The 18,033-nt window shown below is 45.7% G+C and overlaps 1 protein-coding gene across 4 annotated transcripts in view; it reads right to left on the bottom strand.

Annotated features, from left to right (window-relative positions):
* dnmt3ab (DNA (cytosine-5-)-methyltransferase 3 alpha b) overlaps positions 1–18,033 on the bottom strand; it is a 29,090-nt gene extending 11,057 nt beyond the window's left edge. Inside the window, exons 1-6 of one of the 4 annotated variants that reach the window (XM_035532790.1) lie at positions 17,947–18,033; positions 16,402–16,613; positions 14,119–14,211; positions 9,186–9,543; positions 2,933–2,979; positions 2,252–2,401 (exon numbers count right to left, since the gene is read on the bottom strand). In XM_035532790.1, coding sequence (XP_035388683.1) covers positions 2,252–2,401; positions 2,933–2,979; positions 9,186–9,543; positions 14,119–14,211; positions 16,402–16,479 — 726 coding nt within the window. In that variant the 5' untranslated portion in view covers positions 16,480–16,613; positions 17,947–18,033. The remainder of the gene's footprint in view (positions 1–2,251; positions 2,402–2,932; positions 2,980–9,185; positions 9,544–14,118; positions 14,212–16,401; positions 16,614–17,946) is intronic. The other 3 variants (XM_035532786.1, XM_035532787.1, XM_035532788.1) reach the window with 3 other exon arrangements.

The following is an 18,033-nucleotide window of genomic DNA, read 5'->3' as shown; positions in this document are numbered from 1 at the left end:
CAAATGTCAACTTCAAATTATTTCTCAGGAAAAAAAAACAGCAGAAAAGTAAGATGATCAGAGCAGGAACTCCTTCAAGCACACACTCCTACAATAACATACGGTCAAGCAAATCTACTTTTCCTGTGGACTCCTGCAAATGCCTGGGCTCCCTCCTCTCCACGGCTCGAAAGTGACGGGTTTCCTTTAAGCTGCCCACAGCAGATGGTCCGTAACGAGTCTTCTGGAAATACCTGAAGTCAGCATAATTCCTCCTCCAGCAAAGCCCACTCAGACACGCATACCGTCGTCCTGCGCTATCAACAACAAACAACACCGCCAACCTACCCATACACGCCTGCACTCAGCACTTTAAATCCAACGTGTGACTCTCCGCTTTTTTCTTGCCCCCACTCTCGGGTTAGAGGAGACCGCTCCAGAAAAAAAAAAAAAAAAAAAAAAAAAAAAAGGCAAGGGGAAAAAAATAGAAAGCATGAACATTTCTTTGTCTGGGAATTCAGGGTCAGGTGGTTGTCGACAGGAATTCTGGTTGGCTAGAGAGGACTTGCAAAATGTTGGCAGGCAGCCAGGAGGCCGTCTTGCAAGCAGCGCTGGAAACTTGCTGCAAACCTCATCTTCAGTCTTATATCCATAGTACTGAGGGACAGGGGGTGGGGGTGGGAGAGAGGAGTTGACAGTAGTGTCGGGCACTTGTTTATTTAAAAAAAAAAAAGAAAAAGGACACTCTCCCCTTCCCTTGCAGAGTAAAAGCCGGCAGGGGTTCAGTAATCTAGGAGGCTTTAAACCTCCCCCACCAGCTTTTGAGAGAGCCCAACACGCTGTACACAGTGAAAGGAAGCACATCAAAGCACCTGTCCGGCAGTCTTCCACTACTCCGTTTTGCACTGAGAGCTGCACAAAAACGAAGACTCCATGAAGCTATCTTTGGAAAACAGTATGGGCTCTTCCACAAAGGGCCTATCCAGTAAAGGAATGGGGGTAAAATACACATTCTTTGACTTCTTGACTCAGTAGAGAGAATTCCAGTTTCTCCGCGTGGACGCCTGTTCCCCTGGAATTTTACGACGTTCACTCGTGGGACAACTGTGTATCCTTCTAATATGGCAATATATTTAGCTGCTCTGACACTTTTATGGCCTCTCCTCAATCCTACTTGAGCCAGGGGGCAGAGGAAAGGGTTGAGGGTGGTTGGGGGGAGGCCGTCGAATGGTAGGCCCCATTCGGTTGCCATGGAGACAGAACATTATGTAACACAGAGGCTCTCGCTACACACTGCATTATAAGGGGGAGCAATGTCTGCCCGCCAGCAAGGAGACTGCACAGGCGCGCCGCTTTCTAAGGGACAGGCTGCAGCCCATGGAACACGGCTCCCAGAGTGGATCAAAAACAGTTGTGGTGAAATGTGACTAACAGGCCAGCGCCTTCGCCAGCCACAGCTCCACATGTGTAGCAGATGCACAGGCTCCCACCTTTGGGACAGAAAACCAGGCTGGATCTTCAAAGTAAAGAGAGAACCATGACAAAAGTCCAGGGAAATCGAGGCTCTTGCTCATCCGGTAATCGTCTCAGAATGAAAGCTGGATGGTGATATAGTGTCTGCCCCCCCCACCCCCCCCCCCCCCGGGTTGTCCACTCATTGATCTCCAATTATTCCACACCATCAATCCGCCATTGTCAGAAAGAAGGACAATTTAATCGCGCTCTAGTGGTTTGCATGCATAACACACTGACATTAACCAAGACGTGTACCCGCAACCGCCTAATTCACTACAACGTAGACGAGAATTAACATTCATGCTTTAGATCAGGCTAATAAAGCTGAAGAGCACTGAACAAAGGAGGGTGATATATACAACAACAGGTAGCAACCACCACTATCAAAGGAAGGGTCGACGGGCTCGAAGTCTACCAGGCAAACCCCAGAACTGCTCATGAAATAAATGGTACCTTCATGAGATATCAGATGACTCATCAAATACACTTGGCTTTCACAGTTTTTTTTTTTCCTCGCTCACAGTTCTCTTGCTAGAACTGAGCGCTCAGAGGCTACATACCGAAACATCTCAGACTGCGAACGCCCACCTGAGATCAGTTCTCACCTTGACCCGGACCCTGGCAAGATTCTGATCCCAGATCAGCCCTCCGGCGCCAGGCGGTCTAATCCGTACGATTGGATGCTTGCAGCGCTGGCCTGCGTCACTACCTCCCTGCCTCTCCCGCCGCGGGACAAGCGGCGAGCAGCGGTACTCACCTCCAGCTTCCACTTGGCCAGCAACTCCTCCCTGGTCCTCTTGCTAATGTAATAAGGGTCACCGGCCTGGAAGGTTACTCGGGGCATGGGCCTCTGCCGCAGGCTGACCTCCCAGCCCACTCCCCCACGGAGCCTGCCTCGAGCTCCCTGCTTAAAGGGACAAATGAAGGGGGGGAAACAGGGGGGAAATTAACCGCTTGTTTAATTCACTCGGCTTATCCAGCGCTGCTATCGTTAGGAGGGGAAAGGAAACAGGCAGTTTCTTCGGAGAGCGATAGGGAAGCATTTCTTTGCTGGAGGGGTGGGAGAGGAAAGACTAATGAGGAAAGGGAGGCTGATGGACACACAGGCGAGTGTGTGTGCCAATGCTGAGGGCCCCACTGTTCCCTCAGACAGCCACTGTCTGGGGAGGAATGGGACCAGCCAGAGGACCAAGTGTATTTGATATTTCAAGCCTAGTCGCCATTAGGGTACCATTTCTTTCACAACGTTGTGGTCTCAGGGATTTGGTGACTGTTTTTGGAACTTTGCAACTGTGGACGGTCTTCACTTCAGACAATGGGGCACTTGATAATGTATTGGCACACATGCAATATGCCGCCACACGCACACGCACGCACGCTCACACACACAGAAAAAAGACAAAAAACAAAGAACGCCAACACTATAATACCTCCATACCTCATTCTTCAAAGAGTCCCCACCCTCGTCCTCCTTGTGTTCAACGTCTAGAGGGAAACAAAAACACACAAGAACACACAAATAATTGCAGCAAAAAGCTCTTGATAGTCTAATTGGGAGATTCATCTCTATAGAGACATGTAATGTCTCCCAGCAGCTCTTCTATACACCAACAGTGGAGCAGAGAATGGAGGACCCGAGGAAGACAGGCTTATTACAGCGCATTATGAGACAGGCTTATTACAGCGCATTATGAGACAGGCTTATTACAGCGCATTATGAGACAGGCTTATTACAGCGCATTATGAGACAGGCTTATTACAGCGTATTATGAGACAGGCTTATTACAGCGCATTATGAGACAGGCTTATTACAGCGCATTATGAGACAGGCTTATTACAGCGCATTATGAGACAGGCTTATTACAGCGCATTATGAGACAGGCTTATTACAGGGTATTATGAGACAGGCTTATTACAGCGCATTATGAGACAGGCTTATTACAGCGCATTATGAGACAGGCTTATTACAGCGCATTATGAGACAGGCTTATTACAGCGCATTATGAGACAGGCTTATTACAGCGCATTATGAGACAGGCTTATTACAGCGCATTATGAGACAGGCTTATTACAGCGCATTATGAGACAGGCTTATTACAGCGCATTATGAGACAGGCTTATTACAGCGCATTATGAGACAGGCTTATTACAGCGCATTATGAGACAGGCTTATTACAGCGCATTATGAGACAGGCTTATTACAGCGCATTATGAGACAGGCTTATTACAGCGCATTATGAGACAGGCTTATTACAGCGCATTATGAGACAGGCTTATTACAGCGCATTATGAGACAGGCTTATTACAGCGCATTATGAGACAGGCTTATTACAGCGCATTATGAGACAGGCTTATTACAGCGCATTATGAGACAGGCTTATTACAGCGTATTATGAGACAGGCTTATTACAGCGCATTATGAGACAGGCTTATTACAGCGCATTATGAGACAGGCTTATTACAGCGCATTATGAGACAGGCTTATTACAGCGCATTATGAGACAGGCTTATTACAGCGCATTATGAGACAGGCTTATTACAGGGTATTATGAGACAGGCTTATTACAGCGCATTATGAGACAGGCTTATTACAGCGCATTATGAGACAGGCTTATTACAGCGCATTATGAGACAGGCTTATTACAGCGTATTATGAGACAGGCTTATTACAGCGCATTATGAGACAGGCTTATTACAGCGTATTATGAGACAGGCTTATTACAGCGCATTATGAGACAGGCTTATTACAGCGCATTATGAGACAGGCTTATTACAGCGTATTATGAGACAGGCTTATTACAGCGCATTATGAGACAGGCTTATTACAGCGCATTATGAGACAGGCTTATTACAGCGTATTATGAGACAGGCTTATTACAGCGCATTATGAGACAGGCTTATTACAGCGTATTATGAGACAGGCTTATTACAGCGCATTATGAGACAGGCTTATTACAGCGTATTATGAGACAGGCTTATTACAGCGTATTATGAGACAGGCTTATTACAGCATATTATAAGATGGTATAGCAGCCTATTACTGCACACGATGCAATAGCTTTTTGTAATCTATTTCTCTATTACAAAAGTGTAATGCAGTACAGCTAAAAGGCAAAGATTTCCAAGTGGAAAATGAGTCATATATGTTAATATGATAGTTTAGTGCTAAAAAAGAAGCCATTCATAAAATTCACAAATACACTTAATATTGAAAAACCTTGTTGTTACTGTTGGGAATCATAGTGGCATCATCTGACATGTGTACTGCAGGCTATATTACACACAGCTACTCAAATTCACTTTTTGCTGATTGTAAGCTGAATGCTTGCCCTGTAGCCTTTGGTGTTCTCTGTCATTTTAATGCTCCTTTGAAAATACACGTGAAAATCGTTTCGGAACTAACTCGGGCCTTAATACTGCAGGGCCACTGTCATTGATGACCGTGCAGTATCTTAAAATGCAGTTTCAGTAATAGCCCCTTGCTGAATAAAACATCTAAGTGACACTACATTATTGCGCCTGGTATCTCATAATGTCCTTTTTGCAATGTGATGGTCAGATGAAAGAGATCCTTTCTGATCTGCATCATCCAGGGTCTCTTCCACTGGCCCAACCTACAGGTCCTGGCGGCAAACAGTGACCCTAGTGGACCTCAGGTTCAAACCCATGCGGCGAACGTCATTACCGCACGGATGGCCTGCGGCGCTGTCAGAAGCGTCACGCTATCCGGATAAAGAGGATCGGGTCTCCGTTTGACTGTGGCAGGGAAACGTCGCCGACAGCTCACAACGGGAAGAGAAGGCTGCTGTTGGCAGTGACGGTTCGACAGTGTCGGTCGGATCGGTGATGGGCGTGGGCGGGGCAGGTTTACTTCGGCGGCACTCGCCCCGCCTTGCTCTTGCGCCTCATCGCGCTGAGCCTCCACAGCTGCCTGCCATTAGCCCCTCCCCTCCCCACCCCACCCCCACAGCCTGCTGCACACTAGCCTCAACCGCAAGCAAGCTGGGCCACTTGTGCCAACGACATTTGCAGCTAGCCTGCTCGTTAATCTTAACTACGAAACCTTTAGACTCAACAACCTTCTCTGCAACCTACTGTTCTGGGAAAAAGTTGGAGCACCTGAGGTTGATTTTAATAAGCTGTTTGCATAAGTGGTGCGATAGATTAGCGGGTATTCACATCAGATATTAATCTAGACTTATTAACTTAATTGAGCACACAGAAGTGCACACAGTACTGTATTCAGTAATCTGAGGTTCCCACAAAAACGCACAGGAAATGAAATGGAATTTCAAAAAAGCACCTTGTTTAAACCACCGTTCTTCTAACATATATTCAGTGACTAAATGAACAAATATTTAAGCAAGACATGGTTGAATAAAATAGCTTCAGCATCAAATAGCATCGTATATTTGTAAACAACTAAATTTCCTGCATCATCTGCATGAACTCTGTCTAAGGGCCTTGCAACGGTTTTTGCAACCTGCGCCAATGATCGCCAGCTATGACTCCTCTTCGCCTTGGCATTGATTTACATTCCTAAAGTCTCAACATACAAAAGGATGTGGTTCATTCCTAAACAGCTTTGCTTTGGCTGGTTTCAGAAGGGCAGGCAGGGGTTAGCCAGAGGCTGCCATTTGTAGTGACCTGAAACACTAGCAGGGCTATTACAATGATTCATGATGGGTGAGTAGTAAGGCATGGTCCTAAGCAGGGCATGGGAAACCCAAGGAGGGGAACCCACCATTCAACGCAGCTCAATATACTTAAACCTCCAAAGTGACGCATAAATATAAAATACCTTTTTCTTAAGCATTTGTAAAATATCTGCTGTTATACTCACCCAATATCACATATAATAGATATATATACACACATTTGGGGTGCTGCACATTTGCAAAGCTTATATTTTTTATAGCTTTAAGATATACACTCATGTGATATCTTGACCAAAACAGGCAAATGCATGAAATAATACTCTTTTCAATATGAAAATAATAAACTAACCACTCTTACAATTCTTGCTGTGAGGCTCCTTTTGCTAATGTAATAATGTGAAATAATCAGAGATATTACTGATCACTAACGCTAATTTATATAGGGGTTTTTCAGGTTTTGCATAAATATACGTATATAAATCACAAGCAAAACTGAGGCTTATTTCATGGAAAGAAATCGTGAGGACAACATATTCTGTAATCTGTGTTTCGTTCATACTGCATTGTGCAAATCGCACTAGATGAGAGACCTGAGGACCCCTTTCCCTGCACGTTTGTGTTTTCCCTACTGCGTCACCTAATTCCATAATTATCTAATGACTTGATAATTAGCTGCTGAATTGAATTAGGTGTGTTAGATCAGGGAACCCTCAGTATTGTGTAGAACATGGTCCTTAGAGCTGGGATATATCACTAACTCCAGATATGTCACCATTTCTGTCCATCAGATCTTCCTTTAACGTCCCACCGGCCCTGCTAGGGGCACTAATCCTCATGTATGAACCATATGCGTGAGCAGCCCAAAATCAAGCGAACATGGGGAAAAAAATGTCAGGTCTCCACTCCGACCCCATGCGCACTATAGATCTTCCTCAACCCAGCTCCATGTGACGGCTTAGAGAGTACTGTTTGGGGTTTGTCCGAGCCTATCTGTGTTTTATCCTCTGGCCACATTAGAGTACTTGAGCGTTAAGAGGCTAGGAGCAAAATCTGAGAGTCTGTTTCTTTCACAAGAGCTAGTAGGTTGTCGGCTGAAGTACCATACACCCCCACCTAAACAAAGAGCCTACACCTACCGAGAACTCTCCAGATCTGTCCCTACTCTCCCCTTCTCGCTTTCCCGCTCTCTCTCCCTCTCTTTCAAAGGGAATAAGTGAGTAAATAACCAGCCCATTAGGTGGAGGAGGGGCCCGTTCTGCTCCGGCTGCCAGTGTCGGTGGGTTCAGGAGCGTGGCAGGCACACTGTGCCCCTAGAGACTCCAGCATGCCAGGCCCGCACACATGCCAGCACGCATGTTCCTAAGGCCCGGTTCCCCTCCACCGAGGCGAGATCCTTCCTGCGCCCTCCAGATGGACAGCAAGAACAGCAGTGCGTGCCACGGTTGACCGATCCTACGGCCATCTTTCAGAAGTCACCTACGTCTGATACGTGTTTTGAAACCACAGACCTTATATGAATCTGACTGCGAGGGGGGAATTTGAGAGGGGAGAACTAAACCTAATGCAAGTGTGGTTACCTCCTCAAAATTGGCGGGAAGGCAGGAGAAGTGAAGGCGAGCCAGGGAAAGTGCTTGGTCGCCTGGCAGCTATGCTGCAGATCTCTGTTATGGGGGGATGGGTAGTGGCCGTGAGAGGGACGCGGAGATCCACTCCTACACGCTGAACAGGACCCCTGAGCTGCCTTCCATATGCCTGAGCTGGACTACCTCTTCCATCCAATCCACAGAAATAGTACAGGATGGATTAGGGAAGTGGTACATTTTCAACTGACTGAATTCACTGTTATCAGCAGGATCTCGGTTCCATGTGTTAGCACAGTGCTCCCAGTGCAGAAATCAAGTGAGAACTATTAATTACATTTGTATAAGGCATACGAATAGGAACTATAGGCATGAGGCAGCCATGCATAAAAGGAGTCCATAAAGCATATGTGTGTTAATAGCACATTAATAAAGACCCAGGCTCTAGGCTTTAAAATTTATATTCTACCATGGGTGCGTAAGTGCGAGACAAACCACATGATATGGACATAAATACTATATTCTGACTGGTATATGCCTTGCAATATATTAACCCATGCTGATGATTCATGAAAACATTCACAGAACACTTATCTGAAATGTCTGAGAGTTGTCACAGGGCTCATTTGCTATCAGTCTTCTACGACAAAGGCCACTATTGTGATAACGATTTAAAAAACGATATATTGCGCAGACCTACTGAGGCCGGATCATTTATAGATGGGACATGGTTTATGCGTGTGGTGTATTGTATGTGTGCAGTGGGTGAGTTCAAATTGGGTTTTGGGAGCCTGATGTTGGACCAGTGTGTAAGTGGCCTGGGCACAGTGCCATCCACCTGGCGCAGTCCCTGCTGAGAGAGCAACTACAATACAGTCCTGCTGTCTCTGTGCACTGCACCCATCCAGGGCAGGTTGCCAGGAGACAGCTCAAGCCTACCCAGGCTTTATTTACTGCTCTCATCAAGGTCATAGGCTGCCCTGGACCAGGCAACATGGGAGAAAAGAGAGCGAGGGACAGGAAGGAAAAAAAAGGGAGAGAGAGAGAGAGAGAGAGAGAGAGAGAGAACCCAGGGCAGAGACAATCTGATAGGTCAACTCATCAGCATATCGGACTGGCTACAAGAGTCATTTCTACAGGACACGTTTTCTTACCTTCATCATTCTCTATGTTACACTGAGGTTTCTATTTTGGTGAAGGTCACTGATGAGAACATATCAATCTAGCCTTTACATATGACTCTAAAATGTCAGTTTAAGAGTCACGTGTCAGTTTTAGAGGTAGTTTGTCCTACACTGTCAAACCACTGCCACAGCTAAAGAATTCTAGGTAGGTCCTATTTTACAGCCTTAGTAACTAAAAGTTTCTATCATAGTGAAAACACAGTGGTCCTGGCCTCTGAGGCACAGACAGCTGTGAAGCACAACGCCGGAAGAGGCTGAGCGTTACTCACATTTAGTCGGCCGCTCCAGTTTCCGTCTCCCTCGCTTCTTCCGAGGCAGAGTTGACAGCGTCTCGTCCGTGTCCTTCTCGGAGTCGTGCTCGTCGCGGATGGTGGCAAATCCGTTCTCCAGAGAGGGGCTCATGCTCGGGTCAGCAGGGCACTGTGCCCTGCAGCCTGTCTGGCGAGGGAGGCCATTTTCCAGAGCGCCCTTGTCCTGCGCGAGGTACGAGCCGTCTAAGGATCTGTTGCCGTGCCTCTCCCCTGAATCCCCATTCTGAACCTGAACCTGTGAGCAGGACTGGAGCTCCACCCCTCGGTGATTCTTAGCTACACCCACCAGCTCTTTCAGTGATCCACAGCTCTCCACCTGCAACAGGAAGTGACAATGTCAGCATTCTGTCCATACATATTCCATTCCAAACTTTGCTACCAGAAAAAGCATCTTACTGTCCTGATGGGGTTTAGCGTTAAATGTGTTATTAGAATGGCAATAGTTCATTTGGGTTATCTTTGTGTTTTCACAGTCACATCAGACACACAATCTGCATATTTAAAAAGGGCTCAAACCTAGGAGCCTAGAAATATTTGTAACAACAACAACAACAAATTTTCTCATCTACAACTGGCATATGTAAACCTGGATGAATGTGTCTACTCCCCAGTAGCCTAATCCTGACTAACTCTTAAATGCACATTTCCTTCAGTCCTTTACATATTTGGTTCACATAAATCTGCCAGGTGGTGTTAAATAACTTAGTTAGTATGAAACACAGAATCTTTAAATCCAACTAATATAACTTAGCAACTTAACCTAACCGAAGCTGCCATAAAGGTGACTGCTCATTTGGGAACTGAAACCCACAAATAAGTAACATATACTTTGTACTAAAGATTCCTTGAATTATACACTTATTTCTGGTAAAATACACAAGTTATACAGTGGATATACAGAGATTTACACCTAATAAGGCTTTGTGAGATTATATTTTGGAACTACTACTATATTACTACTACTTTATACTACATCAATAAAAGTTTTGAACCGTTTTACAATTTCAACAATTATTTTATGTGTAAATCCTTTGTGTAAAGTGTGTAAAGCCCTAATTCTGTTACCTATATACCCCAAACCACTACAAACATGTGATCAATATGAAACAATTTACCGACCAGCTTCAAATAGCCTGACTAACCTATGTAGGAAAGTGAATATTTTTAACACCTCTGTACTGATACTATGATACTCCATTTTTTTACAGTCACCTAAAGAAAGCAAAGCATGCTTTCTGACAAAGGTTACCTATCAATTAAAAAATTCTTTCTTTCTGAACTAGTATCTGAAGCTTTAGCCACAATATATTAGCCGAGCTGTGCCGTGATGTTTCTTTAGTAGCAACAACATCTGTTACAACTGGATTGCCAAAGAGAAGAGACGGAGGAACAGTGCATTTCCCGCGAAGCACTCAGATCTAAGCCAGTTGCTGAGACTGGAAAGGACTGGTGGGAGATTCAACTGGGCAACTAATGCCTGCAGGTTTCTGCTCCAACCCTGCCAAGTTCCGCCTCTTTCACTAATAGCCCTGACATGTTAACCAAGAAAGTGAAATCCAGTGATTCTCTGCAGGTTTGGCCCAGTAAAGGTCTGAGAGCAAACGACTGGCCCTCAGCTGAACAGACCTGATTTAGTTCCTTTCTCCTTATTGACACACAGAAATGCCAGCCAGTCATGGATCTCTGGTAGTAGAGCTTTACACTGAGAAGCACAGTTACCACCCAAGTCTGTGGTTAGCCATCTCCTCCATTTCATACTATGCCATGCAAACCCCTGCTTGGCCCAAAGCATGGACCACTTCTCACACCACTGCTCAGAAATGTGCGACAGTTGGCTACAGGTGTTATGGAGGCAGCACATGCCTTAATCCTTCAGAGCTGGTACAGTGACACAAGGAAAAACACAGAGCTCCAGTAGGGTAAATGGCTAGTACTCTGTCGGAGGAACTGGCATTTCTGTATGGGATTTATCTTCTCCTAGTTTATGGTTATAACAAGTAACACATACCTTCTAATGTATTTCCATTTGCCATTAACCAATCAAAAATGCGGGGGTCAATGTTAGAAATGGAACAGCTTAGCATGGAGGACAAAAGGTTTCAAATACATTACGGGAGCAAAATGGGAGTGTTTGCGGCTCTTCGTAAACAAGCCTGGGTTTGCAATGTTTTTTTGGGTTTTTTTTCTGGAAAACCTTCCACCCCTTCACTGCTTTGAGTAGGATAAGGATATGCAGCTAGTGGTCATGCTTACACTGAGCTCAACCATGCTTCAAAACCCTTCATAGACTCGGCTTCCTAGATTTCCTAAATTTGAGAGGAACCCCACACTCTTCGTTCAACTGGTTCCATTTTCATTTGCATCATGCTTTTTACAAGAAACACTGCCACATTTGACTGTTTTAGGACCTTTACCTCTCAACAGTTTAGTTTAGCCTTAGTGCATTCGAGAGGCCAGACCAGGGCCCACATCATGATGCTTCTTATTGTGAACGCATCACTCAGTGAGCCCAGTTCCCATATGTGGGTGTAGGAAAACAGTATCCAATCACTCCAGACATCAGCACAAAGCGCCAATGCTATATGTCTTCATATCCTGTATAACAACCCATTAATCTCCTCGTACAAACATATATCAGCCTACTGATCCCGGCAGCTGCTTCACTTCATTCTGTGAGAGCCAGATTAATATGTGGAACTGTTGAAATCCCGGAGGACAGGCTAGTAGCACCGGGAGGGTGGCACAGCCTCTCGATGGCGTCTCTCTTCAGACTATCAGCTGCCGCTGCACCTCACCCACTTGGGGACGTCTGAGCCATTTGTTGAGAGGGGAACATCAAAAGGGGGACTCCGACAGATCACAAGCGCGTCACAACTCGAACTAAACGGGAAGAAAATAAGAGGACAGAAGCCCCCCTTTGAGCTGCTGCTGGACACTTGTCTCAACAATTTGTTTCCAGCCACACTCATTGCAGGACAGCAAATGCTGTATTTCTGACCAGCCTGTTCCAGCAAAGGGGAGCAGAAAACTTTTAAGCGGAGCTTCCCTGCTTTTTTTTACTGCGGTTTCGGGTAGCTGTGAACTATACGTGCCGTATAACGCATTCTGTCAATTTGTTTCATTTTCACTCCACTTTACAAGGGGGGGGAGGTATGGGAGGAATGCTGGCTGCTCGGCAGGAAGGAACTGTGGGGCTCGGCGCGGGTTGCCTTCCTCAACCCCTCGCCATCTCCGCTTCATGAAGCAGAACCAAGGAACTCCTCCGCAGCTTCAGTTCACAGTAAACCAGCAGGCAAACTGCAAGCCATAAACATGGAATTAGGCGCATGCAACTGCATCGCACAGTCTAATCAAAGGCAGAGGAGAACGGGCAACCACACAGCTGGGAGCAGCGTGACAGATGCTGAGAAAACGCAGAAGACTTTAGACAAAAGCGCCCTTTCAGTGTGACCTAGAAACAAAACCTCCTCTCGCGGAGTCTGATGTTTGAAGAGCTGAAGTGAGGAAGAGGAAGAGGCAGAGAAAGGGGGCTGTCTTAACAGTACCTGCGCTCTGGTGTAAAAATAGCGTTGCGTGAAAAAAAAACAAAAAACAAACAAAAAAATCGATGCCTGAAACAATACCACTACGAGATAGGAAGCCAAAGTGGAGAACACTTCTCATCAGGCACAATGTATCTCTGACAGACGAAGTTACAATTCAGGGACATTTCACCGTAGTTGAAGGCAGCACAAAAAAGCCCAGCGCCTTGCCCCGGCGCAATGCGTGCAGACACCCCGCCACGTGCGCTCACAAGGTCCAGGGACGTTTCCCTCCTTCTGTCTCTGAATGGCTTGTGTTTCACAAAGGAAGACTCCGTTCTCCTACCATTATCACAATTACCTGCTGAAGGAATGGAATAAGGGGGTAATAGAATCAGAAAGCCCTGGGGGAGGGGGGGTTCTGGGTGAGGGGGGGTATGGGCGGAGTGGATGTAGGGCATCTGAGCACCCACATGCCCTGACATGCCCTCTCTAGATGAATTATACAAGAGTCAGGATTATTTTCAAACACAGGAAAATGGGCTCCACAGCGGGGGATGTTTACCAGGGACTGGATGTGGAAAATACCATAACGGCCTTTTTTCGGAGTGGTTTCTCTAAAACGTAACTGAGATATTCAGGAAGAAAGATAAATATGTAAAAGAGCGAGAGAGATTGAGAGTGTGACACTCAAAAGTAAATGAAAAGAAGAAAGTGATTAATGTGGCTCTGCAAAGGGCATCAGGGAGCGGAGAGGAAGAAAAAGCAAAACACACTGGAGAGCGAGTAAGAGTGAAAGCTGCAGCCAAATGAGTCAGTCAGTGAACGAAGATAACGCAGCCACCTCGGTTTCCCAATGGCCCAGCCATGGCCTCAGCCAGGGGTCAGAGCAGAAGACAGTCAAAACACACGAGCAACACGAGCCCCAGCAAGCCACCGCTGACTGGCCAGGTAAATACACACATGCACACACGCGCACACACACACGGGTGCACACTGAATCACACTGCTCAAATAAAACATTTTTAAAAATCCGTAGCCATAACAGTATTACTTAAGGTCAAATTCCAGGACCAGAAGCAAATAATGGTGTATATGCAACTTATTTATGCATATCATGTTTAATTCTAATTTTTCTAGTTTGTTGAAGCCACAAAAACGCATCTTTGAACACGAGCGCACATTCAAACACTGCATAAAATATCACAAAACATGACTATTCATGATTCGAGGTCATTTAGCCCATGTCCCAGTATCCATGACGACCAACACTTCTCCCTATTCTACACGTTTTGGACTTATCCTGCGTGAGCGGACAGCGAGCCGGGGGCGCGTGTGCGAGGGGGCTGCGGCGTCGGCCCGGTACTCACGGGGAGGTGCTTGCGCCTGCGGCTGGGCCGTCCGACCTTGCGGATCGCCAGCCTGTCCGCCGCTGCCTCCTTCCCCAGGCTGGGACTCTCAGCCTGCGCAAACGACAGACAGCCCCCATGTCACAGACAGCACGCAGCCTGGCGCTTTCAGGTGCAGGGCCTGTCCTGGAGCAGCTACCTGCTGCTGTTTTCCTACCGGTTATGCGCATGTTGGAGTTCACGGCGGTTGCTCTGGAATATGCCTTAGGAATAATAACTGAATAATAGTCCAGGAGTTTAAGAAGTTAATGATGTGAATGAAATGGTCATGGGATTGGTATAAATGGATGCTAGTGTCCTGAGGCAGCAAAGACAGCTGGCGTTCTTTCAACGCTCCTTCGGAGGCCCGGGAGCAAATAACGTCATCCTCACTGCTGTCTATGTCATGCTTTCTGTGATCTGCACACACCAGGGGTTGTAGAAGCAAGAGAGACACCCCAACAGTTATAGGCGTTGAATGGGTTTCTCTTTCACGTGCTCTGTGCACTCACTTTTTTTTTTTTTGGGTCCAGACGAGGATATTTGGATAATGAGAAAAGCTGGCGCTTGAATGTCACCCTCCCTTTTAGCCGCTGTGAAATGAGGATTCCATAGTCCCAAAGCTGACCTACAACTCTCGGCTCCCACTTGACACACTTACAAAGACATTCAGCAGCTCCTTCTCTCCCCTACTTTCCTCGCCCTTTTGTCTCGCACAAACGGCGCCTCTCCCCTTTCCGACGCCCGCTCTCCCACCAGCCAAGCACCCTAGGGTGGACGTGGGAGAAAAGACGATCCGAACGGTGCCACGGCCACGGAAGCGGCCGAGTAGCCCCTCCCTGCTTGAGACCACAGCGCTGATGGGAATACTGAACGGACCTGAGGTCTAGACTCGCCAAGCGAGCGAGGAGACAGAAGGGCACTGCGAATCCTAATTACAGCTAACGAGGCCTATGTGAAGCTTAATAAACAAATAATTGGCAGCATATAATGCACTGGTACTGTGACATACAAATAAAAGCATGCTGGATGTAACACAATCCAGAAGGACTATTGTGCAAGAACACACTATGCTCTGGTTATTATGCGGTTTTGTCGGCTGCATCACACATATCTTTTCATGGTAAAAATCAGCGTGTAAATCAAGTTATATTGGTAATAATCACAGAGACGTCGCAATAAACGCTATTTAATCTGTATGCAAGGGGAGCACATTTCATGTGTCTGGCTACAGGGAATATTTTAGCCCCCAAACACCCAATGCTATCCTGCCCACAATTCATGTCTGCAAATAATGTTAATGAACAAATACAAAAGATGATCTCGGAAATTTGGCATTGCCTTGCGTGAACTCACTTAAACCGTCTATAGCTTTGCTCTATTTATGTCGGCGGCCAGTTATTTAAGGCGAGCCCCTGTTGCCTGGCAACAGGGACTACGAGCACTGCGCGCCTCGGCGGGTATAGAGTAGGAGAATGAATTCCCCTATAAATCCGCCATACGCAAGTGAACAGCCACGTCACTGAGCACTTGTATGACACGGAGCAGCTCGTATCTCAAAGGCCAAGGAGGATAACAAGCCCTGGGTGCTTACACGCAATCCACCAATGACACCACATAACCCTGGCAGCTACCAACGCCGGAGGCATTCACCGTTTCAGTACACGATTCCATAATGGAGGGAAATTTTGCATACGATGAAAGGGCTAGGTGCAGGATGTCTGACTCCAGCTAAGATAACTGCTCACCTTTGGTGTTGGGAAACATCTGGAATGGGGGAAGAAAAAAAATGAAAAATGACAACTGCAGTGGGCAAATGACTCATTCGGGTGTTCCCTAATTAGAGTTCACTGTGGAGTGAATACGCTCAACGTTTGGTTACTTTTTTCACTACTTATTATGCACAAAAAGCCATCGAGGCCTTCTATGCCCAGATCGTCACTAGAACGTTTGTGGTGTGTTTTGACATTTATTTTTTAATACTTAGACCTGTAAATAAATCAGTATCTTAGAGTTCTGTTAACACCCCAAGCTGGACTTTTACTTTATTTTATAGAGGACTCCATTTAATCTAGATAACTTCTTCATTAGATATACGCTTTACAGACAGCATTAAGGTTGACTTTGTAAGTATGAAAAACATCAAAGTTGCACTGCTACACCAGAGTGAAATCACCTCGTAGCAGTTGATGCCTAAAGTTGTTCTAAAGCATTTTTTGCACATGGTAGTCATTACATTACTTATTACAAAGTGCAAACTCTTACCATGCGGTTTCCACCACTGTCACAGTTGAAGTCGGAGCTTTTGAACGCAGCAGTGGTGGTAACTGTATTGGATGGCATCGCCGCAAAAAAAAAGTGTCCAATACAATACAAAAGCCGCAAAAGATCAAATCAAAAAACCATGGAGCAAAAAAAGGGGTGGGGGGGGTGGGGGTGGGGGAAATGACCAAATGATCCTCCCTCGTTTGGGTCCCCTGCAAAAACAAAGGAGAGGATACATATGAAACACGCACTCCAGCAGAAACACTACGCCTGCAACGCACCGTCTAATCAATGGCACATCCTTTACAAACCAAAACAACCTTGGAGGTGTAGCAGTAATAAGAGCAGTAAACGTTAAATATAAGAGTATCTGCACAAATCCAAAATTATCTTGCCCTACTGACCTAATCTCATTTGCTTGATTTTACTCTGATGTGCTTTGAATCCAATCAAGCAAGTGACATGTATTAAATGCAGCTGGATTGCATTTCCTGACATATTCCCAGCACACTGTAATCTCTGAGGCCAGAGTAACAGGTCACTGGTTGGTGACAAGATGAAATAAAGCATCTAGACCTCTCAGTCCTTATTTTTTATATTCTGTACTGAAATATACAGACAATTTTCCAAGATGCTAACAGGATACCTATTCTCATATACCTATTAACATCAACACATTACATAGAGGTGTGTAACACAGATGTGTGTTGGGGGCAAACGCATTCTGCACAGTTCATTTTTGAAAAGCTGAGATGCAATTGTAAGGGCTAAATACACCATTCTTCAGGAATGATATATTCATTCAATTTATAGTTTATGGTATTTCCTATGTCTGTTTCACTAGGGGAGGTTCCATTGGTTTGTACATTATGTACTTTATGCATGTGCTTCGTTAGTTGTTATTTTACCCAACACAGATATGACCTATAAGTCGCATATTAAACACCTATTTAGAGGTCAACAAACGAAGCTGCACTGTCACGTGGAATTGACTGAATATTTGATTTAAAAGAATAAATAATATACATTTTGTTTTCTGCAATCTACTTAATTGTTACTTGTAATAATAATACAGGTCACATATTCAACTAAATAAGTAACATTTCGATGATTTATAGGTATTTTGCACAAGGTAATGGAGCCGTGTCTGGCGCACGGTCACCTGTGTTTACCGTTCCAGAAAGCATTAAATTAATATCGACATTTATCCACCTAATCCAGAAATTCGGCTATAAGCCTTATAATTGAAAACCACTGTTAATAGGCCACGACCGCTCAGAAAAGAGACCCGTTTTCACAACCCGTCTACACGCTGGGCACAATCGCGCGTCTGGCTCCTAGAAATACGGCCATCAAGTTCAAGTGCATATAGCAATGTCTAAATCACACATCTGCAAAAAAGCAGGAAAAAGACGCTTGGCTCTCTCCAGCAGCGAGCAGCGCTCGTATAGAGGGTTGCCAATTGTTCCCGAATAGCGAATCATTTTAAGATGGATTTTGACGGAGGGGCATGGTTTTAGAGAAGTGGATCACAATGTTAATTACCCGTTTTGCCAAGTCCCAGGCCTGACCCTTTTTGTTTTCGCTGACTCCCGGAGCCTCCTTCTGCTTCTCTCCCCGTCCTCCACCTCC

The sequence above is a fragment of the Electrophorus electricus genome, chromosome 13 (genome assembly GCF_013358815.1).
Source record: "Electrophorus electricus isolate fEleEle1 chromosome 13, fEleEle1.pri, whole genome shotgun sequence".
NCBI classification, from domain to species: domain Eukaryota; kingdom Metazoa; phylum Chordata; class Actinopteri; order Gymnotiformes; family Gymnotidae; genus Electrophorus; species Electrophorus electricus.
This window is presented reverse-complemented; position numbering and strand designations above follow the sequence as displayed.